We start from the raw sequence: 27,492 nt of genomic DNA, 5'->3' as shown, positions 1-27,492 counted from the left end.
CCCAGCAGGCTATGCGGGATGCAGATGGTTAAGGATGGCTAAACATGGAGTTTTCTAGCTGAAGTATATGTTAAACGTAAAACCCACGCCCCGGTTTGTCATAAGGAACAAACAGCCTACAAATGCATATTCCTGCTCTTTTCCCGCGAACCAAACATTTAGTGTCAGACTCGCTCAGGTGCAACAAATTAAAATGTGCTTTTTCGATGCTGATTTAAATTTAATTGAGAAGTATTTTTGCAAACATCTTTTGAATTGGAAAGTAGTTCTCGAATCTAGTTTTTCAACAGTAATCTGAATACAATATTTTTGCTGGTAATGTAACGGATTAGTTGCGGGTTTTTGTAATCCCAACCCTGTCCATAGCCAACACTTTCCATTATTGTTGAAAATTGAAAAATGTGATGGAACCCCTAAACTTTTTGGTATGTGGAAGCTTGAACGCCAAAATGCTTTGTGCGCCACACCACACAGCATTTTACTCAAATCATTTTGGAAACCCCTCTGGTGGGGAAAATGGAGATTATAGAATAGTTGCACAAAACTGTCGCCAATTGGATGGAAATGTATACCTAAACTGGTAATTAGGACTAAATTGAGGCCATTTTAATTCAAGCAAAATTACTTATACAAAGCAAACATGCTCAGTTAAAGAACATTTAAAAACCAGAGGTTAAAACAAGTGGCTCTACTAAAGGCATTGCTTCAAATACATGAACTACAATTACATTTCAGCAAAACATAATTCAATATAACTGGGTAATTTCACTCAGATTTGCTTAGTGTACATGTCATTCTGCAGAGGCTTGGTAATGGCGCCTGCCATTGTATGTCAAGTATTAACTGCATCAATGTTACCTTCACACCATTCTGACAACTAAATGTTCATCATAGATAGTCTAATCTTGATGAACAATGTAATGACAATTGGATTTTGGACCATAACTATTGAGCCTCTGCACTTATGGACACAGGTGGACAATAGCCAGAACATTACAATACATCTTATGAACATTGCTCATCGGCCTGAAAGCATACACCAATTGTGCATGCCATAGACATGGCCTAATCTAGCTCAAATTAATAGCCTTAAATTATACATTTTTTTCATTGCACAATATTATCTAGATTTGCTTTGTTCTTCATCTGAGAGTAAGCCAGGTAACTGTTCATAGAGATTCTTCTCAAGCTGTTCATCAATAACCGTCTCGCCCCTCAGTGCGCACCACAGCAAGAAGCTCACCCCTAAGAGACTGATGGGGAGGACTTTCCACCACGGCCGCTGATACTTGCTTCCCAGGGACTGGTCTACATTCCAAGTCTTGTGACTGGCTTTACTGCTCGAGAACTTGATGGGTTGACTAAACTCCTCGTCATCCTCATCTGCTGGTTTCTTTGACTTAGCCAGGCAATGGGAGGTCAAGCAGAGGGTCCGTATATGGTTCAATCTCAAAAGAAAAAGGAAAGCAACCTTTTTAGAATCTACAAAAACACTTAAAAAGCCAAAGTGACAACTGTTACAAAATATCAAGAAATTGAATTCAATACAATAGTGCCACCTGTTGATGTATTTTGGAAGCTGGCCTGGGCTGTGAATTCTATCATCTTTTGGCTACAACACACAAGCTATTTAGCAATCATGTAATCTTTTCCCTTTTCATTTTTTAAAAAGCTTCAGATATGCAGCTACTCATGATCACAGATCTGACGCAGAAAATGTAGCTAACTAGCAATCCCTGTTAACTAATGCGTAAATCACTCCTAACTGATCAAATATGAGGTGCCGGAAGCTCCAATAGAACTCCCAAGTCAAATCGGAAGGTCAAATAACCAATGACAGTACATTGGGAACACTCATGCGAGTGATGATTTTAAAACCTGAACCAAATGTGTACTACTTTGCTAGCATGCCTCTGTCAGGTTTGACTCATTGTCATTGAACCACTCACTGTCCATTAAAGTGAACATAAATAGCTATCTGGCTATATTTCTCATATTGTACATACCTCAGCTTTGTCTTGGTACCATCAATCACAATCCTACGACACAGGGAATATTGTGACAAACTAGATAAAACACGTCCTATTCTCGACATTTTGTAGAATGGTCATGTCATGGCAAAATCCTCAATTCGAAGCAGGTCATGTAACATTTCGTTCCACATATAACAATGAGCCAGATATTTCACCGGATGTATAAATGTGAAGCATCCGGCTGACGTTTCCACACACGACCAAATATGGTGATGACAGGAAATCCCAGTAACCGGCAGTGGGCGAAGATGGAGCGAGAGTGAACTGCGTTTTGTAGACTTTACCCTTTGCAAAATAAAAAATAAAATAAAAGCCGTTGTCTAGGAGAGAAAGAGCAAAGAGGCCTTGAATTGTATACTATAATCCTAAATGCTAAAGATCACAAATGCAATATACTGTGCTTGCATAAAATGTTGGACAATATTGTCATCTACCGTCATCTATTGAAATTGCAAGAACATTCACCTTGAGACTACAAGTCCCAGCACACTTAGGAACATAACTAATCTCAAATCACCAATCACCGAACTGAAATGACTATTTGACCAATCACAACAAGCTAAGCGACAACACTTCCTGATTCACAAAACGCATGTTGGTGTTCATGCTGCTGAGGTCAACGCGAGTACAATTATTCTGTTACAGTAAGTTTATTCTTATTAGTAAGTTATTAACATCTTTTGAATGTAACCTGCTGTCATTTTTTCTAACATGAAGCAATAAAGCATGTCAAATATGCTGAAACTAAATGGCAAGCTTATAACGTTAGTGTGGTGTAATTAGCACTGTTGATAGCTAACGTTACAATAGCTAGCTAACTAGTCAGTGCAAGTGTCATAGTTAGTAATAATGAGCTAGTTTTCAAAGTAAAATTGTAGCTAAACGTCATATGAGAGTCATGACTTTTACCTTGACAGATATGTCAGTATGCCCATTGTCTGACACTGTACTGTGACGCTAACTAACTGTGCAATTATGTTTCAGGAACAAGTTGGCTATCATGGCAAAGAGTAAATTATGTGAATCAGATCCCAAAAGAAGTGGGTGCAAAAGGATGAAGTTGAATTCAAATGAGAGAGATGTCTGCATTGATGAAAGCAAAGTGAAAAAGAAAAGGAAAAATACTGACATTGAGGCAAGTATGGTAACAGTAATATGGGGATTTTACAATTTAAAAAAGATTGCATAGAGGCATATGTCATTTCTTGTAAGCTGAGCTCATCATGATGAGATATTAAAATAAGGTCTTGCACATTCCAAGGAGGCTCCTATACCAGTCCCCACATTGTCAAAGAACACTTCAGAGGACGTGGTGACAAATTCAAGGAAACACAAACAACAAGCAGATGATGCACAGAAGGAAAAGAAGCGGAAGAAGAAAAACAAAACTACTGGGGTAAACTGCTATATATTCCTGCTTTATTAATTTAATTTACAGAAACATTTTTGTATGGTGACACCACTAGATGGGGCCACACACACACACAGACAAAGCTTTCTACACATTTTTTCCCATGTAAGTGATCAGAATTATATATTTTTATAATTATGAGATTATCTGAACACTCTGTTTCTCATTTTGCTTATGTTGTAGGTTAGACCCTATTTTACATCATCTGAGGTATTTTTGTTGTGCTCGCCATCAGTTGAGACACAGCATGCCCTTCAATACAGGGTGGTGGGTGTCATGTTTTTGCTGATAAATGTTCTAAAATGGGAATACAAGTGAAACATTTTTACTTTCAAATGGTAGCACAAAGATGGTTGGAGGTCTACACATCAGAGAATGTTTATTTGAATGGGAATATCAGTTTTAAATTACACCTTCAATCTTCTCTAGGAAACCTGTTGGAATCATAGAAATAAAGATAATAGAATATACATTTCCATTTAAGTAGACATTTGACGATGGGTGGACAGGCACCCATTTTTGTGGTAGTAATTGGAAGTTCTAAATGTCAATTTATATTTAATTTCAATGATGTACTAGCTCAATTGTAGTGGTCTGAAGGGATATATATATCCATTCTATTTCTATGATTGAAATGACACCCACCCTTATATTCAAGAGTATGCTGTCTCAACCGATGGTGGAGATGATCTAAAATGGGTCTAAACTATAAAATATGCGACAATGAGGAAAATCAGAGTTTAAGCTTTTTTTTAGACGTTAAAGTTTAAAATGACAATAAATATATTTTTTTAAAGAAAATAGTTTGACAACCCTGTTTGTAAGCTTCCATTCAGCCACGAGCAGTAGTGAGTTCGGGCACTGAACTCAGGCCTGGTAAGCAGTTGGCATTCCAATTCATTCCAAAGGTGTTCGATTGGCTTGAGGTCAGGGCTCTGTGCAGGCCAGTCAAGTTCTTCCACACCGATCTCAACAAACCATTTCCGTATGGACCTTACTTTGACAATGCAGGGCGGCATTGTCATGCTGAAACAGGAAAGGTCCTTCCAGAAACAGTTGCCACAATGTTGGAAGCACAGAATCGTGCTGCTGCTCGGCCATGGAAACACACTTCATGCAGCTTCCGACGAACATTCCTTGTGCTGACTTTGTTTCCAGAGGCAGTTTGGAACTCGGTCGTGAGTGTTGCAACCGAGGACAGACGATTTTTACACGCTACGCACTGGTCCCATTCTGTGAGCTGTGAGCGGCTGAGCCGTTGTTGCTCCTAGACGTTTCCACTTCACAATAACAGCACGTACAGTTGACCGGGGCAGCTCTAGCAGGACAAACATTTGACCAACTGACTTGTTGGAAAGGTGGCATCCTATGACTGTGCCACATTGAAAGTCACTGAGCTCTTCAGTAAAGCTATTCTACTGCCAATGTTTGTCTGTGGAGATTGCGTGGCGGTGTGCCTGACTTTATAGACCTGTCAGCAACAGTGTGGCTGAAATAGCCGAATCCACTCATTTGAAGGGGTGTCCACATACATTATATATACACAAAACTATCTATGGAAAGATTTAAGTCAAAAGGAGTGAGGTCAGAAAGTGATTGAAATCAGACACACCACTTAGCTGTCCAGGGCACACGTATGTTGGTGAGTTTTGATTTGAAGGATGGATGGCTGGTTTGTAGAGGCAGCAGGAGCGTTGGAGAGGTTGTGTGGTGGGACTTGTACTTTTAAGTATGGGATGGGGGCAGGAGCTTGCAGTGGGTAGGCTAGAGGGGCTAGCTACTCCAGCAGCAGCTGTCTAACTTGGCCCAGCTGATGTTTTCCTTGATGAAGCTCCTTAGCTTGTCCTGGAAGGTCTCCCCCAGGAAGCTGTAGACCAGGGGGTTGAGACAGCTGTTGGAGAAGGCAGCCAGGTTGACCATGTGGGCCGTCAGAGGGTAGTCATGCCACAGCGTTCCATCCACATCGCCTCTAAGCAGGTGCACGCTGACAAACATGTTCTGCGGTAACCAGCAGGCAAAGAACACCAACACGGCCGCAGAAATCATCCTCAAAGCCTTCCGCTTCTGTGGCCGCCGCTGCAGCCCACTGTGCTCCCTTTGAGCGCTCACCAGAACCAGGGCAATCCTCCAGTAGCAGAGGCCCAGCACGCAGAAGGGCAGCAGGAAGCCCAGCGTAACCTCCAACCACTGGATCTGGGATACGTTCGCGAAGCAGAAGTGGAGCTCCCCAGCGTGCTGCACCTGGGCCACGGTGAAGGGCAGCAGGGTGAGCAGGGCGGAGGTCACCCAGATCAGGCAGCAGGTCAGACGGGCCCGGGGCATGCTTCTGCCCAGACTCATTGAGCCCGCCAGCACCACAAACCGGTCAAAGCTCATCCAGGTCAGGAAGAAGACGCTGCTGTACATGTTGACCTGCAGGAACAGGGCCATGAAGGTGCACAGGGCAGCTATGTCATAGTAGTGCTCGCTAAGGTTGAACACCTCGATCAGGGAGTCAGCCACCAGGACCAGGTCGGCAGCCGCCAGGTTGACAAAGTAAAGGTCGGGGGCGGTCATGCGGCCCCTGTGGCTCAGGTTGACGGCCAGGATGAGGACGTTCCCGATGAAGCCCACGGGGAAAAGGAAGATTGTGTAGAGGCAGGAGAGGAAGACGCTGATGGTGTAATGCTGGTAGGGGTCAGGTTCCTCTCCTGCCAGCCCAGAGGAAGTGGCTGAGGAGCCATTCAACTGCTCTGTGACGTTGCTATTAATCGCAACGGGATAGTCCATGTACGCGCGCACCTCCATGTCATTGTCTGTCTGTGTCAAAAGTTACAAGCTGTCATTTTGAGCCTGCAGTTGAACTCTAGCCCCAAGTTGTCATTTACGATGGGTTATCAAGGAGTTGTTGCCAGGTAAAAATCGCACATCAATAATAACCACTGCTAAGAGACTCTTTGTTTCTCACTCGAAGGTGTATTGGCGTTTGGACACATAGTCAAAAAGTGCTTTTTAGAAACGCACTCTCTTGGTTCAGGTTGAAGGGTTGATGGCTCACTCACGGTGCTAGGAAGGGGATAAATAATGAAATGTGTCAACTCAAATAAATCCAATTTTATTGGTCACATACACATATATTTATCAGATGTTATTGCGGGTGTAGCGAAATGCTTGTGCTCCTAGCTCCAAAAGTGCAGTAGTATCAGTGCCCTTCAGTTGGTTGAAGTAACAACAACAACAAATAATTACTTATTATTTATCTGAGAAGATTTGTCCTTCGTTCTTGCGGATGTGTGAACAACCATAAATGAACGCATGAAAATGATGCAGTAGTAAACATTTTGGAACAAAGGTAACTGGAACCGCACACTACCTGTACAGTGGCTGATGAGGACATTTCTATGGCAATATCTTTACCATATAAGAGAGAGCCAGTCTGAAGCACTTGCCCTTTAGAGGGCGAGGTAAGAGGAAAAGCAAACTTACATTGTTGACTTCCTGTGTTGTTTTCATTACCAGAATGCTCATGTCGAGATCTTTCTCACTCAGTGTAGAGGTTTAACAACAATCACCAATCAATTCTCATTAGCTTCCAACGACTGAGGCTGTGTAGACTTTCTTTACTTGCTCATCCCCCAAGTCATTTGACGTCACCCGCTCCTCAGCGTAAGATAGAGATGTATGCAAACAGTCCTCTCTCTCTCTCGTGTTGTCCTCAGCTATAGCCGGTCTTCTTTACTGTTTTCTGTTACTTGAGACGGATTTTTCACGGTTTTACTGTTTTCTGTTACTTGAGACTGATTCTTCATGATTTTTCACACAGTTTTACTGTTTTTTGCTCTATGGAAGGAATTTTTATTCAAGTATAATCATCCATGCACGAAGGGTGGATCATTATGTAGAATGTTCAAATATATAAATAAGGGAGTCACTGGGTATGGGTAACTTATGGGGAAACTCTGGAAACTGCCTCATATTTACACAAAACAAGATGGATGGCAGAACTGGTATGCTGTGGTGGAAAGTAGGGTATGTTGAGCCATTTTTTACATTCAACGTCAAGGGAAACAGTTATTTCTAACATATCTACATATATTTCAGGATGTTGTGTATCCCTGGAAATAATAAGATTTAATGTAAACATAACAGTTTTGATAACAGCTTGTCCAATAAGGGGTCTCTGTGTATGGGGTAAGGGCATAGGGACAGGGTAAGTTGAGCCACCTCGGGGTAAGTGGATGGCGGTTGTCTGTGATGGTAGTGGTAGGTCAAAGTTTAATTCATGGAATGGGGGTGTGGTATATTTTAGATCTATACCTGAATGTAGGCATACATTTATGTTCAATATCACTTACCCTTCCATTTCTTCACCAGTTGTCTGGGACATGGATTTTATTTCGATGTGCCAATTCATGGCCAAGTTCTCTGCATTTGACACAAATAAACCCATAAAACTGGTCAGTGAGATCAGATAAGACCCTGCTACTCTATCATATCCTCTTTCACGCAGGTGCATGTTCATTTTATTTTGTCAATGTTCCTCTTCAGTGTCATTCAGTTAGAAGTTGTATCCCTTTGCTGCTACTCGAATGTACTTTCTCCCCTTCTCTCACTTCCTGTCGCTGCTTTCTCAAGAACCACAAGGGGGGCTAGACTTTTGCTTGTTTTACGTTTTTATACCTAGTGCATGATGACGTCTGCTCTGTAACAATAAAAATGCAACATTTTTTTGTTGTTCATATTCATGACACATTGCAATAATAGTGTGCATAAAACGGACAAAATTGTGCATAAAACGGACAAAATTGTATCATTAGTACGGTGACCAACTTACCCCAAGACAAACATTTTTACTATATTAGTCCACACAGCTACACTTTCATGCTAGACTTAACCTCAATTTTTAAACATTTAACTAGGCAAGTCAGTTAAGAATTTCTTATTTACAATGACGGCCTAGGAACAGTGGGTTAACTGCCTTGTTCAGGGGCAGAACGACAGATTTTTACCTTGTCAGTTCGAGGATTTGATCTAGCAACCTTTCAATTACTGGCCCAATGCTCTAACCACTAGGCTACCTTGTAGCTTATAGAGACCCCAACTGATGTTATAAAACAATACAAGCATCATGAAACTCATAACACCAATTAATTTGAAAATTCATTTTGGACTAAACTTGCTTACCTCTCCATGTGGTTTCTTCCTTCAGACTCCATTTTGTTTATGGCTTCCTAGAAACAAGGCATGGCTCAATTAACTCTTTGGCTCAACTTAACCCACTCTCCCCTATATAAAGTTATGCCATCACCTACTCAACACAACTTAAGGACATGTTTTCACTGTTGGAAATGTTCTTGTGAGCTCTGTATTTAAATGTATCTGAGTTTGTCAATCCATTTTCAGGTGAGTCTCTGCCATCTATGAATAGGAAGCCCCTGGCTGCTAAGATTTGACATTTTCTTCATCACACTACTGATTACTACCTAAGGATGCATGAACTATATCCAGTCCAAAATAAACTTACACCAATGTTTTGGCAAGCTTCTCTTTAATATATTCCTTTAGTAAATACACTGCATTTGGAAAGTATTCAGACCCCTTGAGTTTTTCCACATTTTGTTATGTTACAGCCTTATTCTAAAATGTATTAAATTGTTTTTTCCCCTCATCAATCTACACACATTGCTCCATAATGACAAAGCAAAAACAGATTTGTATAATATTTTGCACATTTTATAAAAATTGAGAAATCACATTTACATAAGGTTTTCATCAAGGACCGCTCTGTACTTTGCTCTGTTCATCTTTCCCTTGATCCTGACTAGTCTCCCAGTCCCTGCCGCTGAAGAACATCCCCAAAGCATGATGCTGCCATCACCATACTTCACCGTAGGGATAGTGCCAGGTTTCCTCCAGATGTGACGCTTGGCATTCAGGCCAAAGAGTTCAATCTTGGTTTCATCAGACCAGAGAATCTAGTTTCTAATGGCCTGAGTCTTTTTTTGGTGCCTTTTGAGAAACTCCAAGCAGGCTGTCATGTACCTTTTACTGAGGAGTGGGCTCCGTCTGGCCACTCTACCATAAGGGCCTGATTTGTGGAGTTCTGCAGAGATGGTTGTCCTTCTGGAAGGTTCTCCCATATCCACAGAGGAACTCTGGAGCTCTGTCAGAGTGATCATCGGGTTCTTGGTCACTTCCCTGACCAAAGCCCTTCTCCCCCGATTGCTCAGTTTGGCCGGGTGGCCAGCTCTAGGAAGAGTCGTGGTTTAAGAATGATGGAGGCCACTGTGTTCTTGGGGACCTTCAATGTTGCAGAAATGTTTTGGTACCCTTCCCCAGATCTGTGCCTCGACACAATCCTGTCTCTGAGCTCTATGGACAATTCCTTTGACCTCATGGCTTGGTTTTCGCTTTGACATGCACTGTCAACTGTGGGACCTTCTATAGACAGGTGTGTGCCTTTGCAAATCATCATTTAATCTAATCGATTTAATTTACCACAGGTGGACTCCAAGTTGTAGAAACATCTCAAGGATGATCAATGGAAACAGGATGATGCAACTGAGCTCATTTTCGAGGCTTATACCAAAGGCTCAGAATACTTATGTAAATCAGCTATTTCAGTTTTTTTTATTTGTAATACATTTTCAAAATTGTCTAAAACCGTTTTTTGCTTTGTCATTATGGGGTTTTGTGTGTAGATTGATGACAAAAAATATATAATTGAATCAATTTTAGAATAAGTCTGTAACGTAACAAAATGTGGTAAAAGGGAAGGTCTGAATACTTTCCAAATGCACTGTATTTCCTATGTAAGGTGTTTTCCCACTATTCAGTCATCATATTGTGACATTGAGTTTGAATGGGTTTTTGTGTAAAACATGTTTATGCAAACACCGCCACTGTCTGTTTCTTGGAAGTGTTGTGTGTCAAATAGCAAGTCTTAAGTGCAGAAACAGTAGCACATGTATGTCAGTTGAATTAGTAGAAATAGTCTTTCCAATTATTGTTCATGGTTTATTTGTCATTGCACAACTTTGTTTTACTCTTCTTCGTTTGCAATTTCACTATCATCATATTGCAAAAGTCACCAATGAATTGTACAGACATCGTTCGATTTGCCGGGAAAAAAAGTTTTCATAAACAAAAGTCAGTTGGTTGGTGAAGTAACAGTACGCTGATCATACATGAAATAAGATTAGAATCATTACATTGAAAAGGTTACAAAAAGTACATTGGAAAACAAAACTGTCTGAGTAACACTATTTACAGTCTTCAAATTCAAGCCAAAATTAAATGTAAACGATCAGCAACTAAACTTTCAGATTGTATCCTTGCTTTTAAGTTTTCTGCTGTCAGCTTCTAATATATATGAATCAACGTTTATAAGGATAGATTTGACGGTCTTAAAAAAGGCATAATATTCCTGAATCCAGAATGTCTGAGATGGTTATTGACCTAAGGGTTATAGTCCTGAGTGTCAGCGATCTCAATATGGGGGGCCATGATGTGTCTGTGGGTCTGTCGGCCCCCCAGGCCCCGGCAGCAGTCGCGGAGTTGCCTGGTCACCTCCAGAAGGCTTTCCCTGCACGGCCTATGCAGCAGGAGCACTAACACTAGACACACACAACTCCCAGAGAACATCACAAACTCGGACACGTGCATGAATGCTCTCTCGCGATAGCTGAAATCACCAGCCTGCTGCATCCCTGCCCCCCTTACCAGCACAATGCCATGGAATAGCTGACATACAAATATCACCACAGCCACTGCCAGGAACACCGGACCTTCCTCTGATCCGGAGAGGAACCGGCTGCTGGATTTCCATTGGCGGACGCAGCCGCCTGTCAGGAGCCCCAGAAGGAGGAGGTAGGGAATTAGGCACCCCAGACAAAGCTTCGCCATGGCATAAGACCTTCCTGCCTCAGTTGGGTCTATAATACATATGCCCTCCAAATGCAGTTCCTTGGAGGGGCCTCTGAGTCTGGCCAGCACCAAGGAGCACAGGATAGAAACCAGAAGCACCAGAGCCACACAGACCCCAGGCCTCTTCAGCAGGGTGTGAGTTGGGGTGTCGAAGGTCAGTGCGTATCCCATGAACACGAGGAGCAACAGCCCGCAGAGGGATGCCATGTTGACGGTGAAGGCGAGCGCAGCACAGCCAATGTGTGTGGTCACCAGGTAGCTGGGCCGGTGTGCTACGGAAGAGAGGGAGAGGAGCAAGAGAAGGAGCTGGGAGCTGGAAAAGGCCCAGAGCAGGGAGTCCAGCCAGGCCAGGTACCTCTGGGCTCTGTAGGACCGAATTAAGGCGTAGAGTAGAATGCACGCCGAGGCCAAGCCCAGCACAGCACAGAGCGCATAGACGTAGTTGGCCCTGGATGTCAGGTCGTTGGCTGCGATTTTGGCAATGAAGTCTGAGGTGTTGAAGGGGCTGGATGTTGAGGTGGTGTTGAAGGGTTGCATGTCGGTGCTCATCTCAGTCTGGGGCAGAAAGTCTGTTTGATTTGCCTTGTGTCCAATGAGGGGGGAAAAAAGAACACATGGCAATTTAGAACAATAAGTGAGTACGCAATCCAATTTTCATTGATGAGATTACACAACACTGTTCCAGTTATAACATCACCATCTAATGTTCAGTCACTGAGCAAGTTACTTTGTTTCTGCAGTTACACACCAAAGACGACATTATAAACAATGCCAATACAGGCACACCAAATGAAGAGTTGCTGAAATTTATAGATATGAAGAAATATCAAAACCGGTGTCAGAAGCCATGTGTGCTTTCACAGGGTGTTACTGAATGCGTTTGGACTGGTATCCAGAGGAGTTATGAACTCAGCAAAAAAATAAATGTCCTCTCACTGTCAACTGTGTTTATTTTCAGCAAACTTAACGTGTAAATGATGAACATTGTATGAACATAAGATTCAGAAACTGAGAGACAAACTGAACAAGTTCCACAGACGTGACTAACAGAAATGGAATAATGTGTGCCTGAACAAAGGGGGGGGGGGGTCAAAATCAAAAGTAACAGTAACAGTCAGTGTCTGGTGTGGCCACCAGCTGCATTAAGTACCGCAGTGCATCTCCTCCTCCTGGACTGCACCAGATTTGCCAGTTTTTGCTGTGAGATGTTACCCCACTCTTCCACCAAGGCACCTGCAAGTTTCCGGGGGGAATGGCCGTAGCCCTCACCTTCCGATCCAACAGGTCCCAGACGTGCTCAATGGGATTGAGATCCAGGCTCTTCGCTGGCCATGACAGAACACTGACGTTCCTGTCTTGCAGGAAATCACGCACAGAGTGAGCAGTATGGCTGGTGGCATTGTCATGCTGGAGGGTCAGGATGAGCCTGCAGGAAGGGTACCACATGAGGGAGGAGGATGTCTTCCCTGTAACACACAGCGTTGAGATTGCCTGCAATGACAACAAGCTCAGTCCGATGATGCTGTGACACCGCCCCAGACCATGACGGACCCTCCACCTCCAAATCCTTCTCGCTTCAGAGTACAGGCCTCAGTGTAACGCTCATTCCTTCGGCGATAAACGCGAATCCGACCATCATCCCTGGTGAGACAAAACCGTGACTCGCCAGTGAAGAGCACATTTTTGCCAGTCTTGTCTGGTCCAGCGACGGTGGGTTTGTGCCCATAGGCGACGTTGTTGCCAGGACCTGCCTTACAACAGGCCTACCATCCCTCAGTCCAGCCTCTCTCAGCCTATTGCGGACAGTCTGAGCACTGATGGAGGGATTGTGCGTTCCTGGTGTAACTCGGCCAGTTGTTGCCATCCTGTACCTGTCCCGCAGGTGTGATGTTCGGATGTACCGATCCTGTGTGGGTGTTGTTACACGTGGTCTGCCACTGCAAGGACGATCAGCTGTCCGCCCTGTTTCCCGGTAGCGCTGTCTTAAGCGTCTCACAGAACGGACGTTGCAATTTATTGCCCTGGCCACATCTGCAGTCCTCATGCCTCCTTGCAGCATGCAGATGAGCAGGGACCCTGGGCATCTTTCTTTTGGTGTTTTTCAGAGTCAGTAGAAAGGCGTCTTTAGTGTCCTAAGTTTTTATAACTGTGACCTTAATTGCCTACCGTCTGTAAGCTGTTAGTGTCTTAACGGGTGTATTTTTGGGTGTATTTTCATTAATTGTTTCTGGTTCGTTGAAAAAGCATGGGAAACAGTGTTTAAACCCTTTACAATGAAGATCTGTGAAGTTATTAGGATTTTTTTTAACGAATTATCTTTGAAAGACAGTTTATTAAGTCGGTTCAATGCTTTAACCAGCTACAGTGCCTTCAGAAATTATTCATACCCCTGGACTTATTCAACATTTTGTTGTTACAGCCTATATATTCTATATAATTTTAGATTACTTAAGATTTGAGCAGCTTTTTTTTTTTTTTTTAATACCTCACAAATGATTGGAATGATCGAACAGCCTACTTTGACACTGACAAACTGAGAATCCGAGCTCAAGAAAAACAACCTTGTCTTGAATACATCAATAGCCTAGACCTAGGTGTGTAAAAACGATTTCCAGTTTCACCGACTCACCCAACGATGCGCATCTCACTCACCGTCGATGGCTGAAGCCTCTCTCGTTTTACTTTGTAAAACAATGCCGTTGAAATATTGCAAAAGGCCTGTTTTGTTTGAATGCTGCTCACTGACCGATTTGCCGCACGTTCCCAACTGTAGGCATGCCTTTTGATTGGGCTACGCACAATCCACAGCTAGGCAATAGATGATTATTATATATGATTATATAAATGATAGACTTACTCCTGGTGTAGTCTTCTGAAATATTTCATTTATTTCTGAACAAACCGCAGTAATTCTATATAACTTTGGCTAATGTATTTCAATTTATATGGGGTGTTATGTCACCTCTAGCATCGTTGCTATGGTTCTATAAGGAAATTATGAAATGCAACGCTGGAGAGAGCAGAGTTGCAGCCTCATGTCTTATCAGAGAGTGGGAGAGAGATCATATAAAGTTAATGTCGTTCTATTTCTGAGAGATACAGAGGCGCTTCTCTCTCACCACAGCAATGGCCACGCGTTGGTCTATAGGCTGCGATGTTGCATAAACCGAGGCCGGTCCAAGTTCATTCTGAAAATATCAGGCACGATTTCACATTTACGTTATTTAGGTAGTAGGAGATCTACAGAGGAGGTAACTTGAATTACCTCTGATTGCTTTAATTATAACTTTGACATTGCAAACTGTGAAAATGAATTTTTCATGGGAAGAAAGGTGCCGGATCCTTGCAAATGGGTTCCCGGAACAAAACAGTCCAAAACTGAGTGGTGCAGGATCGGCTCAAATTTAAACGCAGGTTGTGTTGAATTTTCCCCAAACATAACGCTTTGTATTCAGGACATAAAGTTAATTTCTTTGCCAGATTTTTGGCAGTTTTACTTTAGTGCCTTATTGTAAACAGGATGCATGTTTTGAAATATTTGTATTCTGTACAGGCTTCCTTGTTTTCACACAGTCATTTAGGTTAGTATTGTGGAGTAACTACAATGTTGTTGATCCACCATCAGCTTTCTCCTATCGCAGTCATTAAACTCTGTAACTGTTTTAAAGTCACCATTGGCCTTATGGTGAAATCCCTAAGTGGTTTCCTTCCTCTCCGGAAACTGAGTTAGGAAGGACACTTATATCTTTGTAGTGACTTGTTGTATTGATATACCAATAGGTGCCCTTCTTTGCAAGGCATTAGAAAACCTCCCTGGTCTTTGCTGTTAATTCTGTGTTTGGAATTCACTGCTCGACTGAGGGACCTTACAGATAATTGTATTTGTGGGGTACAAAGATGAGGTAGTCATTCAAAAATCATGTTAAACACAATTTTTGCACAGAGTCCATGTAACTTACATGACTTGTTGTGCACATTTTTACTCCTGAACTTATTTAATCTTGACATAACAAAGGGGTTGAATATTTATTAACTCAAGACATTTCAGCTTTTTATTTGTAATTCATTTATAAAAAGGACTAAAAACATAATTCCACTTTTACATTTATGGGCTATTGTGTGTTACTGGCCTACACACATCTCAATTTAATCCATTTTACTGCACCTGCAATTTTGTCCCCGAAAGAGCATCACACTAAGATGTTGCCATTTTCATTCAGTTTTGCAGAAATTGCTAATTTTACCAACATATAAAAACGACACACTGCCAGCTCTGTGTTGGCTCTCTCGGCAGTGTAGAGAACCTCCCAGTCCCTTATTTCTCATAGACAGTATCTAAGAAGACATTGGTTTGTGGACTATCACCACATAGACCTCCCCATACCCTGCTTTGAGTACTTCAAGTTGGGAGGAACTCACTGCACACAAAGCAACAAATGTTTCCGCTTACCATTTTCACTTTCGGCTGGCGTCTTCTGTTTATTTTCAGTAACTCAGTCTGCCAAGGCGATCTAAAGTCTCATTCTCTGAGATTGATGCATGTTGCGTGGATATAGGCGAACAGAGCAAGTCATTTAGGTTTCAGTGGAGAGGTTGTTGTATTTTTATTGGCTACACCCAGCCAGCATATTCTGAGAATGACGTGGTGGCCACGTGATCTAAAATCTTTTCCTCCCACACTTGTTTCTTGTGGGTTTCTATAGTCATAAAAAAGTATGGCCCTTGTTTGAGTTTGTCTGAGAAGGTGTCTGTGTGTTTCATATGAAAATACTCTTTTTGTTGTTGGAAGTAATAGGGTTTACTTTTCCAAGAAACTAAATCCATAATGCTACATCTTTTCAATTCATCAATCTTCTCTTGTACAAAGATACATGTACCCTTGTGTCGAGAGGCAAAGTTCCTCTTTTTCCTAAAGTGTTTCAGTGAAACGCAATGGTTTTGTTTTTAAATGAAGTCTGTGGAGAAGGTCAATTTACTTATTTTCACAGTGGAAAATGCTCTGAGCATCAATGGAACAATTTTCACTGGACTTATTTCAAACTGTGTACGTCAGATTCACCCCTGAAAATACACAGAAATGGAAAATGCCTGAAGGGTGTCTGTGGTCTCACTGTAGCTTGAATCGACACCCTGCTCTCTTACCTTCTCTTCTGCTCTCTCCCTATTTGCTCCTTTTAGTTCTAACAGCTTGAAATGTTCTTACTCCTTAGTCTTTTAAAGTGGCTGAATATACTTTCACACGGACTATGATCTTCATTTCAGTAATGAGACAGCTGAAGTTGCACGGACTCTTTAATTGAAAAGTAATGTGTTGGCAAACGATTGGTAAACGATTGGCATGTGATGGAAGGCTGTTTATTTTCACTTTGCTAGAGACAGGATGCGAGAAGGAGCTCTTCCGATTTAACCTGAGGTGCGGTTGACCATATTGAACTACAGAATGTGTCTCTCGCTGGCCTCACTTTGCTGTAGATACAGGAAATGGCCCTTGAACAGCCAAGGGACAGGAAGTAGCCTCAGCCCAGCTGGAGGCGAGGTTGAGAGGCAAGACACCACTCACTTATGTTTTACCTCCATCCCTTAGCAGAATGAGATATGTAATTAATCTGATATGTAGTTAAGTCCAATAAAAGTATTAAAAAAAAAATCTTATCCAGTACATTGTGGAGATAATAAATATGACCGTGTGGTTTAAAAAAAATCCCATTATGAAATAATTTTTATGAATAAAAAAAGACATCTCTGGTTTTGTTGAGCAGAGTCCCAAGCCAATCATAGTCCCAGCTGCAGCAGAAGATGAGGAGGAAGATAAAGTGATGGAGGGAGAGGAGGACTTGAGTCCAGAGGAGAGACGAGTCCTCGAGAGGAAAATGAAGAAGATTCTGAAAAAGGAGCAAAAGGATCAACTTAAAGCTGAAGGGAAGACAGAAGACAAAAATGAGGCCTCCAAACCCATTGCTCCCCAACAGGCGCTAGACTACCTTACCTGGTAAGTGAGGAGAGTGCACCATATGAATCACACCCACACACTGCAACTTCAAGTAAAACGGATATCTTCTGTTTATTGCACTCTTCACTGCTGATGTTGCTGTATGTTGGACATAAATGTCCCCAAACACATTCCAAATCGAGTACTACTGTGCAATCAAATTTGCTACAGTACTGGATGATCACAGTAAAATGTAGCTTATTTGCAACCTTAAATACAGCATGGTCTTTCTTGAAGGTGAGCTCTGGCTTATCTATTTTGTCTTTCTCCATCTTTGCAGTTGGGCTGAGAACCGTAAGGAGTGGAAGTTCCAGAAGACCAGGCAGACGTGGTTACTACAGCACATGTTTGACTCAGAGAAGGTAAACTGTCCTAAGACCTGAGTGGAAACCCTTTTCATCCATCTAATCAGATATTGATTGTGCTTTTTACAAACACTTTTCTTGCGTGTAATCAAACCTAAACCCCCAAAGAGCAATCTTAGGGCTCCCCCTGTTGGGAGAGGTTGCTTATCTGTGTTGAGTGTCTCCTTTCAACTGCCAATTAACAGACATGGCTTTCTGTGCAAATACCCTCCCTCCCTGTTATGACACCCTTACCTGTATTTCACCTGAAAAAGAACATATGGCCTTTATAATATACTAATTAGGTAGTTATTTATTAAAATAAAATCCTAAGAAGTCAATGAGGCCGTAACTTTTCTTACATAAGGACAAAATCACATTCTCTGTCTCCACAGATCCCAGATGAGAACTTCTCTGTGCTTCTGTCTTACCTGGACGGGCTGCGTGGGGGGGCCAGGGACACCACCGTGCAGAAGGCTGAGACATTGGTGCGGGAGGGGGAACAGGACACAGATGCCCAGCAGAGGATACAAAGAGCCAGGGAAATCATCCAGCTGCTTTCCTGACCAACCACTACCATTATTCTAGATGATCAATCAAATACCACCACAGCACCACCACCACCACCACACTCAAAGGGAATAGTCAGTTCACTAGATTCTTATCTGCTGGTTCCTCAATTAATGCAGTGTGGTATATTCACTGTGTATACAAAATTAAATGGCAACCAGCCATGGTTGCTGGAATGTTGATACCAATGAATTCCATATTATGTTCACACTTCTGTTAAGTATTGTGATGCTGTATGTTTTGTTATGACATGATGTAATATGAATATATCCATAGTTTCATGTAATCAAACTTGTCATTTGCCAGTAGATGAGCCATTTAAAGCTGCAATATGTAACTTTTTGGGCAACGCTACCAAATTCACATAGAAATGTGAGTTATAGATCTGTCATTCGTCTAAGAAGCAGTAGATCTGTTATGTGCTTGTGCTTAAGTTTTGGTTTTGTACAACAGCTGAAAATACAATATTTTTGGTTATTTCACAGCGGTTTAGATTGTACAATGATTCTCTACACTATACTTGCTTGTTTGGTCACATAAACTGAAATTAGGCTAATTTTAGTAACCAGGAACTTATGCATAGTGACTCTAACCATTCACAGTACTCCAGTCTAAAGCCGATTGTTAATCTTGCTGGGGATGATGAGCCTGTTTGTGCTGCATCTGTATCCTCTATGTTTGTTTGACCTGTCAGTGATGGAGCTGATGTTGCCTTTTTAACAGTTTGCCTGGCTATATACAGAATATATGTTGGAATCCCCCCCCCCCCCCAAATGCATATGAAGTAAAACAATTTTTCTGTTACAAGAGTAACACATTTTATTCAGTCTTGCACACTAGACTGCTATCAAGCCACTGTTTAACTGTTGCAGTACAACCAATACAACTTTTGGGACTACTTCAAGACTACTTCTTGAGTATGCAGTTTGCCCCTGCCTGTGTTTTGGCCAATGGCTAATAAATTCAGTTGTGACTGCGATCAATGCCGAGAGGAGACAAGGGCCCGGTCCAGCATCAATTGTACCAGTATAATAAGAAGCATAACAGTTCCACCTTTCCCTTTTAGAAGGTGGGTAGCATAAACGTTACCATAGATTTGCATCCATTTTGCATACCCCACCCTGCCATAGGACATCCATGTCTACATCACTGGAAAATATAAATGGTTGAGTTTGATATCACTTAAAAGCTTACAAACAGGGTTGTCAAACTATTTCCTAAAAAGTTGTTTAATGATATAAAAGCGTAAACTCAAATTTGTTTCATTGTCGCATATGTTGTAGCTTAGATCCTTCTGTGTATAAAGTTCACGTGGGAAGGCAAAAATGATCTAATGATGCACTTAGTTATTTAGAAAACTGCCTGAGACCAGCTATCATTTTCAAATGCAACTTTACTAACGAGTGCTCTGAGGCAGGCATTAGATTACAATGTTTGACCATCACTCCATGCCATCAGGTGAGTATGAATTAATTATCAGCAATTGTCTATATGGTGTAGATGGCTATAGCTGATCCTTCCCTCCACCAAATAATGGCAGAGATAGGAATTAGCCCTTGGCAGTCCCCATAATTGGAAACATTCCCTTTCATTGATTTTTTTTTATACCATTCCTCTTCCTTGCCGAAAGGGTTGTCCTGTGTCTGAACTAGTTTCATTTGGCTTGTTGTATAATAACATTTTTCCATCTTCATTCTCCACTCCATAGAGACGCTGGATGCATAGTTACAGTCCCTTACAATCCCTCACATGTTCAGTAGAGAAACACATCAGCCCATGGCCCAGTTCCCCAAAAGCATTTTAAGGCTAAGTTAATCGTCAGAACCTTCGTAGGAGCATCGTTAAAACTCAAATCAAAATTCGAATACAATTTTATTGGTCGCATACACGTGTTTAGCAGATGTTATTGAGGGTGTAGCGAAATGCTTGTGTTCCTAGCTCCAACAGTGCAGTAATATCTAAAAAAAATACACAAATCTAAAAGTAAATCATGGAATTAAGAAATACAGAAATATTAGGATGCGCAATGTCGGGGTCCAAAGTGTGTATATAGATGGTACACCAACTCATTCAAGAGTTTCTCTTTATTTTTACTATTTTCTACAATGTAGAATAATAGTGAAACAACGGGCAGCGCACAATTGGCCCAGCTTCATCCAGTTTAGGGGAGGGTTTGGTTGGGGAAGGCAGTCATTGTAAATAACACATGGAATCATGTAGTAACCAACATCTTTAAACAAATCAAAATATATTTAATATTTTAGATTCTTCAAAGTAGCCACCCTTTGCCTTGTTGACAGCTTTGCACATTCTTGGCATTCACCTGGAATGCTTTTCCAACAGTCTTGAAGGAGTTCCCACATATGCTGAGCACTTGTTGGCTGCTTTTCCTTCACTCTGCGGTCCAACTCATCCCAAACCATCTAAATTGGGTTGAGGTCAGGTGATTGTGGAGGCCAGGTCATCTGATGCAGCACTCCATCACTGTCCTTGGTCAAATAGCCCTTACACAGCCTGGAGGTGTGTTGGGTCATTGTCCTGTTGAAAAACGAATTATTGTCCCACTAAGCGCAAACCAGATGGGATGGCGTATCGCCAGTTAAACAATAAGAAAATATGTAAACTGCCTACAAGAAGAAGCCTGTTTAAGCACCTTTTTAATGTCATATGACAAAATAATTGGCATTTGGGGTCCCGAGTGGCACAGTAGTCTAAGGCACTGCATCTCAGTGCAAGAGGCATCACTACAGACCCTGGTTCGATCCCGGGCTGTATCACAACTGGCTGTGATCGGGAGTCCCATAGGGCTGCGCACAATTGGCCCAGCGTCATCCGGGTTAGGGGAGGGTTTGGCCGGGGAAGGCAGTCATTGTAAATAACAATTTGTTCTTACCTGACTTGCCTAGTTAAATAAAGGGTAAAGAAACAAAAAAAAATTGCTCAAGGCTGTTACTTTTCATTTTCTTAAAATGTATTTTCTGGATCAAACAATTTACATCTTCAGTGTACTTCCTTTGATAGCAGAGGTATGATTTCTGTCCAGACAGACAATGGAGTTGAAAAATAAATATTCTAAGAATCTAGCTATGCCATTGGGGAGTACAGGTACGCCTCACAGTCAAGAAAACATGGTTGTTTATCTAAAATTGTATTTAGAATTTTTACTTGAATTCTCTAATGTGGAACTGCCATGTTTATTGTGTGACATCTGCCTTCTCTGCTGTTCAGTTAGTGGTCTGCAATATTTTGTGTAAATGTCTGGAATCCTCAGAGTAGGTCTGCGATGAGGCCGTTGTCCCCTCTCAGGTGCCGATTTTGCACAGTCACACTCACTGGAATCTTCGCCTTAGCTGTCCGTAGAGGGAGGGAAGGGTGCAAACATGTTAACATTGTATGGGCCAATGCAATCATAACATGTTACTTACAAAGCGATTCATTTCCTACATCTATTCATGGAGAAGTATGGACTTGTACATGAATAATAATGCTCCGACTCACCTGCCTTTGACTCATGGGGAATGTTGTGTTGAGTGAGGAGAGCTTGCAATCTCTCAATCTCTTCCCTCTGTTTACGGACATCCTGTATAAAACAAGCATCCGTAGAAATGTAAACTAATACAACTTCTCAATGACATTTCATGTATATGGATAGCTAAACTAGAGCATTAGCTGAACGCTCTAAATGTCAGGGCTTCCATTACTACTCATGGTCGCGAATGGTTTTGGATTCTCTCCAGTGAACTTACCTCATTGCATTTCTGCAAGGAATCATGTGTCTTTGAGGTAGTTGTGATATCCGGCTTCTCCTTTACCTTTTGGCTCTTTAGGAAACCAGCATCCTCAAAAATATCCCTCAGTAGATTATTGTAGCCCTGTAATACACACATACACGTTAGAGGACTTCTTAAGCGCTTTCAAGACAAGAAGTGAAACTCCAGAGTGGATATCGCCCAAATAGACCTGATTCCTATTTTCTCCACTAAATTGGCTTTCAAGCATCCGCCGACCCCTCCGTCTGGATTGAATTCCGCCTCATTGAAACTGATTAGGCCATCCCGCCTGCCGCTTTGTCTGCGAACACCTTTAAACTCCTGTGTAGTCCTACACTCATATAAGTGCTATGAAAGGGCAAGGTCAATGCCTATGTTACTAAGTAAAGTCGTACCTGCTCAGTAATGAGGTTCTCATAGCGGGCCTGTTCGATTTCATCCCATTCCATCTGCAGCTTGTCACTCAGAGTTGGGTACACTTGATGAGAGGACACATGTTTGACTTAGAACGTAAACAAGCACCATCTTAAAACTTTAATATTAAAATATCTATATATTTTTTTAAAGAGTCCCTGCTTTTGCTCGTCTTACCTAAGAGAGAATGTGGGTGGCATACAAGTGGGGTCTCAAAGCTTAGAGAATACACACAGGTAGTGGGCTCTGACACTTGAGCCAACTTGCTACTTCCACCGCAGGTCAGAATGACCTAGTGAAACGAGAGAAAAAATTTTTTTTCACAAAGAACAGTAACCGCAACATTCAACTCTGCGATGTCTTTAAAGGCCTTTCACAATGCTCGCTGACCGGGTTTGCACGTTTTACTCACAAACGCTCGCCAATCCTGCTTTGTCAATTGGCCTCTGGGAGGAATGAGCACAAGCAATTTATTACCTTTGTTTGCCTATTTTTATTCCCACAGGCATCTCCCTCTCTCATCCACATGGCCAAAAAGGTGTTGTTCACAATCTCCCACTCCTGCCAGATTCTGTTGGAAAGACAAAGGGGGTGTAAACTGATGAATGGAAATAATGTATTCACAGGATAACATGCTTCAATGAATCTTATTCACTTGATAGGATGAGTGCAGTTTGAAATTGTGTTGTGGAGAATCCACTCACCCCAGTATGCCACTGTAAGCGTTCCACCTGAATGACTGCTCATGCTGGGTGATGTTGTGGAATGGACAGAATTCATATTTATACCTAAACAAAATAACAACACAATGATTTATTTTCTACACATGTCATCTTGCAGCCTTGACTAGCGGTGAATCAAACAATTGGAAAACTGGTACAGAAATCAAAGATGGGTCCTAAACAGTTTGATCGAAACTTTGCCATAATGTTCACTGCAGCAATTAGGTGTTGATTTTGTAGGCGCTCAGTTTCCCAGTACTTACGTGGACTCTATGTAACTGAAGCACTTTCCTGCTAGTCGGCGGAGATGTGCTGGTCCTATAAAGAAAGGATTAGAAATGTTATGAAAAGAGCACAAGTAAAAAACAGGGCTGTATGTATACTGTATACAGTGCTAGGTATGGTCATACTGAATGCATGCTAGGAATGGTCAGTTTAGACAGACAAGTAACTGCCAAAATAAAAGGAAACATTTGAGTAAATGAGGGATCTGAAGTATATTGAAAGAAGATGCTGCCACACAGATGTGGTTCCGGAGTTCATTGTTTAATTAACATCCCATCATGCTTAGGGTCATGTATAAATATGCACAGTTTCCCATTATTTTGGCTCCCATGGCTAGAAGAATAGATCTCAGTGACTTTGAAAGAGGGGTCACAAAGGAGCATAGGGGGTTTAAAGTGTGTGTGTGTGTGTGTGTGTGTGGTGCGTGTGTGTGTGTGTGTGTGTGTGTGTGTGTGTGTGTGTGTGTGTGTGTGTGTGTGTGTGTGTGTGTGTGTGTGTGTGTGTGTGTGTGTGTGTGTGTGTGTGAGAGAGTCATCAGATCTCAACCCAATTGAACACTTATGGGAGATTCTGGAATGGCGACAGACAGCGTTTTCCACCACCATCAACAAAACACAAAATTATGGAATTTCTTGTGGAATAATGGTGCGCATCCCCTCCAATAGAGTTCCCGACACTTGTAGAATCTATGCCAAGGTGCATTGAAACTGTTTTGGTGGCTCAACGCCCTATTAAGACACTATGTTGGCGTTTCTTTTATTTTGTCAGTTACCTGTATATTCTTGATTAATCACATGATCTACCAGTGTTGACAGAATTAGATCATTACTTTGCAAGCACCGTCTCCTTTGCTTTCACAAATGTAAACGAGTTGGTGACGTATTGTGATTTAATTTGACCTCTGTATTAGGCGATTCTTTTTCCACTTGTCCTTTGATTACTGAGGAACAATGAAAAGGGACCAGACTACTGCGGTACCACTGCTGGTGAAAGTATCAATCTGTACTGCAATACCTATATAATATCTTATTGCAGTCTGCAGACCATAAAGTACTTCACCCAGTAAGTAATACGTATTCTTATTACCTGACACTGGGCCTGGAGTCACCTTGGGCTGGAGTCTACTTCCTTGGGCCAAAAAGGGATTGTTGAGCCTAGAGAAATAGGAGAGAACCACATTACACTGACTAAATTAGTATGTTTTATACCTTCATACATTTAACTTTTGAAACATATCTAAATGCAATTATAGAATAACATATGACTTACCCAAATGTATTTGGTTCCTCAACAATCTTCATTTTACCAGCAAATGAATAGGGGCCTAAAATAGGAATTTTAACAAGAATAAACCATCTGCATCCACACTAAAATTAGAAACATTTGAATAAGACCGAAGAGAACTTAGAAGCTATTGTGCAATCCTTTAAAGCACACTTTTTGGGATGGTCCTCCCTCTTTAACATTCAGAGCAAGAATTGAAATAATAAAAAATGAGTTGCTCCTACAATCAATTACAAACTGAGCATGTTGCCTCAATCTACCGCAAGGATTTTAAAAAAGATCAATGAACTGATCACTAAATGTATATGGAATTCAAAGCAACCTAGCATTGCCCTTGAGAAACTAATGATGTCAAAATATAAAGGAGGCATGGCACTTCCAAATATTAAAAGATATTACATGTAACAAGATAAACCGTATACTGGCTCTACCCACCAAAAGAACCCCCTGTTGGTTAGCAATTGAAGAAATATCCCACCCCATGCCACTTGGATATTTGGGAAGCATTCCCTATGCAAAAAAGGCCATCCAAAAATATCTGCTTCTTGGAATGTTCTTAAAATTGTTGGAAATAAATACGCAGTTTCCATATGTACCTCTCTCCAAGCAACCATCTGGAGCAATCCACACATATTAATCACATATCAGTATTGTGGAGAGGTTAGCTACAGATGGGAGTTTGGATAGTGACAGATTTGTATAAAGATGGTAAAACTATGGATCTGAATGAACGGAAGGAAAAGGCCGGCTCTATCAACCATTTTAGAATCATTCAGATTGTTCAGGCAGTCAAGTCGGAATAAATAACCATTTAAATATAAACATGAGTTTAAAGTATTGGAAAGTTTCATAAAGGATGTCCATTCCAAAAACCACCTGGCATCAAGTGTATAAATTCTTAAACGAAAAACAAGGGCACTACACACTTCCCTTAAGAGAGAAATGGGGTAAAAATGTGAATATTCATATACAAGTAATTGAATGGGAAAGGGTATGGAAAAACTGTTTTAAACCGTGCAGAATCTAAAACACAAATGGTTCAGTATAATATAATTAATAGAACCTACTGGACTCAAACATACACATGGCAAAAATGACAACCGACAGCAAATGTTGAAGATGTATATCAGATGATGCTGGGCTTGCGCATATGTTGGTCAAGTGTCCTAAACTGGAAACATATTGGAAAATAATATTCTCTATTTCTAGGAGCAATAAAAAACAGACTACACACAAATGCAGCCCTTATCTTGCTGGGAAAATACCTTAAATGCTTCCATGCTTAGGCCACTAACTCTCAAAGTTAAAAGGGTCATTTTAAGGCATTGGAAAAAAGACGAGCCGCCCTCATTTGCAGAATGGCTCCAGCTGTCAATGAATAGCCAACTGTAACATTTTTGAAAACTATTGCAAATGGACATGGAAAGTCATATGAATATGAACAAATACGGGCTAAGTTTGAAGCTACTGTCTTGAAGTGATTGAAAAACTGTATGTCATTTATAATTAATACTAGTGTGTATTGATACCAATTGCTAATATGTAATTGGACACAAATCATGCTCATAATGTGAAATTGCTCAAATGCTAATAGTTTGCCTAATTTCAGTTTGTGTACAATTGTATTATCTAAACCGCTGTGAAATATATTTTCAATAACCAAAAATATTGTGTTTTCAGCAGTTTGAAGCTGGTGTACAAAACCAAAAGTAAAAGAAGCAAAAACTAAACTTCAGCACAGGAAGTACAGAAATGGCGCATTTAGAACATAACTACCGCTTCATATCTATTCTCAATGAGATTGACAGATCTATAACTCACATTGCTATGTTCATTTCACCAGGTCACCCAAAAAGTAGACATATTGCAGCTTTAATTAAAAAAGTTAAACATTTGGGCGACAATTTGTCAGCAGGGTTAATCATGAATATACAAGCATATACATGTACAATAAAATCTAGAGCCACATAATGTGAAAATATATACAGTACCAGTCAAAAGTTTGGACACACCTATTCATTCCTGGGTTTTTCTTTATTTGTACTATTTTCTACATTGTAGAATAATAGTGAAGACATCAAAACTATCAAATAACACATGTAGTAACCATGTAGTAAACAAAAAAAGTGTTAAACAAATAAAAATCTATTTGAGAGTCTTCAAAGTAGGCACCCTTTGCCTTGATGACAGCTTTGCAGTCTTGGCATTTTCTCAACCAGTTTCATGAGGAATGTTTTTCCCCAAAAGTCTTGAAGGAGTTCCCACATATGCTGAGAACTTGTTGGCTTCTTTTCCTTCACTCTGCGGTCCAACTCATCCCAAACCATCTCAATTGGGTTGAGGTCTGGTGATTGTGGAGGCCAGGTCATCAGATGCAACACTTCATCACTCATGATTACATGTGTTATTTCATAGTCTAACCTATTATTCTACAATGTAGAAAATAGTAAAAATAAAGAAAAACCCTTGAATGAGTAGGTGTGAGCAAACCTTTGACTGGTACTGTATATATTTAACTGCTCTATATTTTGGTTACAATGTTTGAGTTCGCAATACGCTCCTCTAAAACCTAACCCGGAATAAACGTTGAAACGACAGATGCTGTTTTGTTTGAGTACATGAATTAAGTGAAAAATACTTACTCAGCAGGGTAAGACAGAGCAGATACATCCATAGTAAATGTAGTATTCTAGTCGATGTATAATACATGATTAGTGGACTTTCATGTACTTCTTTACTAGCTATATAATCCGTGGCTATTTTTT

At 41.2% G+C, this 27,492-nt stretch overlaps 4 protein-coding genes and 1 pseudogene across 5 annotated transcripts; 1 reads left to right on the top strand and 4 right to left on the bottom strand.

Annotated features, from left to right (window-relative positions):
• Nucleotides 1-584: 584 nt before the first annotated feature.
• Nucleotides 585-2,197, bottom strand: uqcc4 (ubiquinol-cytochrome c reductase complex assembly factor 4). Its single transcript, XM_036946476.2, has 2 exons — nucleotides 2,007-2,197; nucleotides 585-1,448 (listed from the first exon to the last, which is right to left on the bottom strand). Exons 1-2 carry the CDS (start codon nucleotides 2,093-2,095, stop codon nucleotides 1,121-1,123), a joined length of 417 nt encoding a protein of 138 aa, XP_036802371.2. The 5' UTR covers nucleotides 2,096-2,197; the 3' UTR covers nucleotides 585-1,120.
• Nucleotides 2,198-2,255: 58 nt separating this feature from the next.
• On the top strand, nucleotides 2,256-19,056 carry chlsn (cholesin). Its single transcript, XM_021565166.3, has 6 exons — nucleotides 2,256-2,677; nucleotides 3,018-3,168; nucleotides 3,295-3,429; nucleotides 17,109-17,338; nucleotides 17,619-17,700; nucleotides 18,078-19,056. The coding sequence occupies exons 2-6, from the start codon at nucleotides 3,034-3,036 to the stop codon at nucleotides 18,246-18,248; spliced, it is 753 nt and encodes a 250-aa protein (XP_021420841.2). The 5' UTR covers nucleotides 2,256-2,677; nucleotides 3,018-3,033; the 3' UTR covers nucleotides 18,249-19,056.
• Nucleotides 3,431-7,344, bottom strand: LOC110491597 (G protein-coupled estrogen receptor 1 pseudogene; annotated as a pseudogene). Its single transcript, XR_016487166.1, has 2 exons — nucleotides 6,910-7,344; nucleotides 3,431-6,489 (listed from the first exon to the last, which is right to left on the bottom strand). The product of XR_016487166.1 is annotated as a G protein-coupled estrogen receptor 1 pseudogene (transcript).
• On the bottom strand, nucleotides 10,427-16,009 carry LOC110491596 (uncharacterized). Its single transcript, XM_021565161.3, has 2 exons — nucleotides 15,800-16,009; nucleotides 10,427-11,931 (listed from the first exon to the last, which is right to left on the bottom strand). The coding sequence occupies exons 1-2, from the start codon at nucleotides 15,800-15,802 to the stop codon at nucleotides 10,882-10,884; spliced, it is 1,053 nt and encodes a 350-aa protein (XP_021420836.2). The 5' UTR covers nucleotides 15,803-16,009; the 3' UTR covers nucleotides 10,427-10,881.
• A 2,162-nt stretch (nucleotides 19,057-21,218) lies between the features above and the next one.
• gnptg (N-acetylglucosamine-1-phosphate transferase subunit gamma) lies at nucleotides 21,219-27,425 on the bottom strand. Its single transcript, NM_001165061.2, is given in 11 exon segments — nucleotides 21,219-21,602; nucleotides 21,751-21,832; nucleotides 21,999-22,124; nucleotides 22,418-22,500; nucleotides 22,614-22,728; nucleotides 22,914-23,007; nucleotides 23,141-23,224; nucleotides 23,422-23,476; nucleotides 24,530-24,597; nucleotides 24,713-24,767; nucleotides 27,370-27,425. Coding segments are annotated over 11 exon segments (873 nt in total). The 5' UTR covers nucleotides 27,398-27,425; the 3' UTR covers nucleotides 21,219-21,519.
• Between the last annotated feature and the right edge of the window lie 67 nt (nucleotides 27,426-27,492).

Source organism: Oncorhynchus mykiss, chromosome 16 (genome assembly GCF_057628025.1).
Source record: "Oncorhynchus mykiss isolate SJ-2025 chromosome 16, ASM5762802v1, whole genome shotgun sequence".
In the NCBI taxonomy this organism is placed as follows: domain Eukaryota; kingdom Metazoa; phylum Chordata; class Actinopteri; order Salmoniformes; family Salmonidae; genus Oncorhynchus; species Oncorhynchus mykiss.
The sequence above is the reverse complement of the archived record's forward strand: the minus strand, read 5'-3'. Positions and strand labels throughout refer to the sequence as shown.

Coding starts and splice junctions, on each gene's coding strand:
- chlsn (XM_021565166.3), top strand. CDS start 3,034: ATGGCAAAGAGTAAATTATGTGAATCAGATCCCAAAAGAAGTGGGTGC. Junction 17,339..17,618: donor GCGCTAGACTACCTTACCTG/GTAAGTGAGGAG, acceptor CCATCTTTGCAG/TTGGGCTGAGAACCGTAAGG. Junction 17,701..18,077: donor ACATGTTTGACTCAGAGAAG/GTAAACTGTCCT, acceptor CTGTCTCCACAG/ATCCCAGATGAGAACTTCTC.
- uqcc4 (XM_036946476.2), bottom strand. CDS start 2,095: ATGTCGAGAATAGGACGTGTTTTATCTAGTTTGTCACAATATTCCCTG. Junction 1,449..2,006: donor GGTACCAAGACAAAGCTGAG/GTATGTACAATA, acceptor TTTTCTTTTGAG/ATTGAACCATATACGGACCC.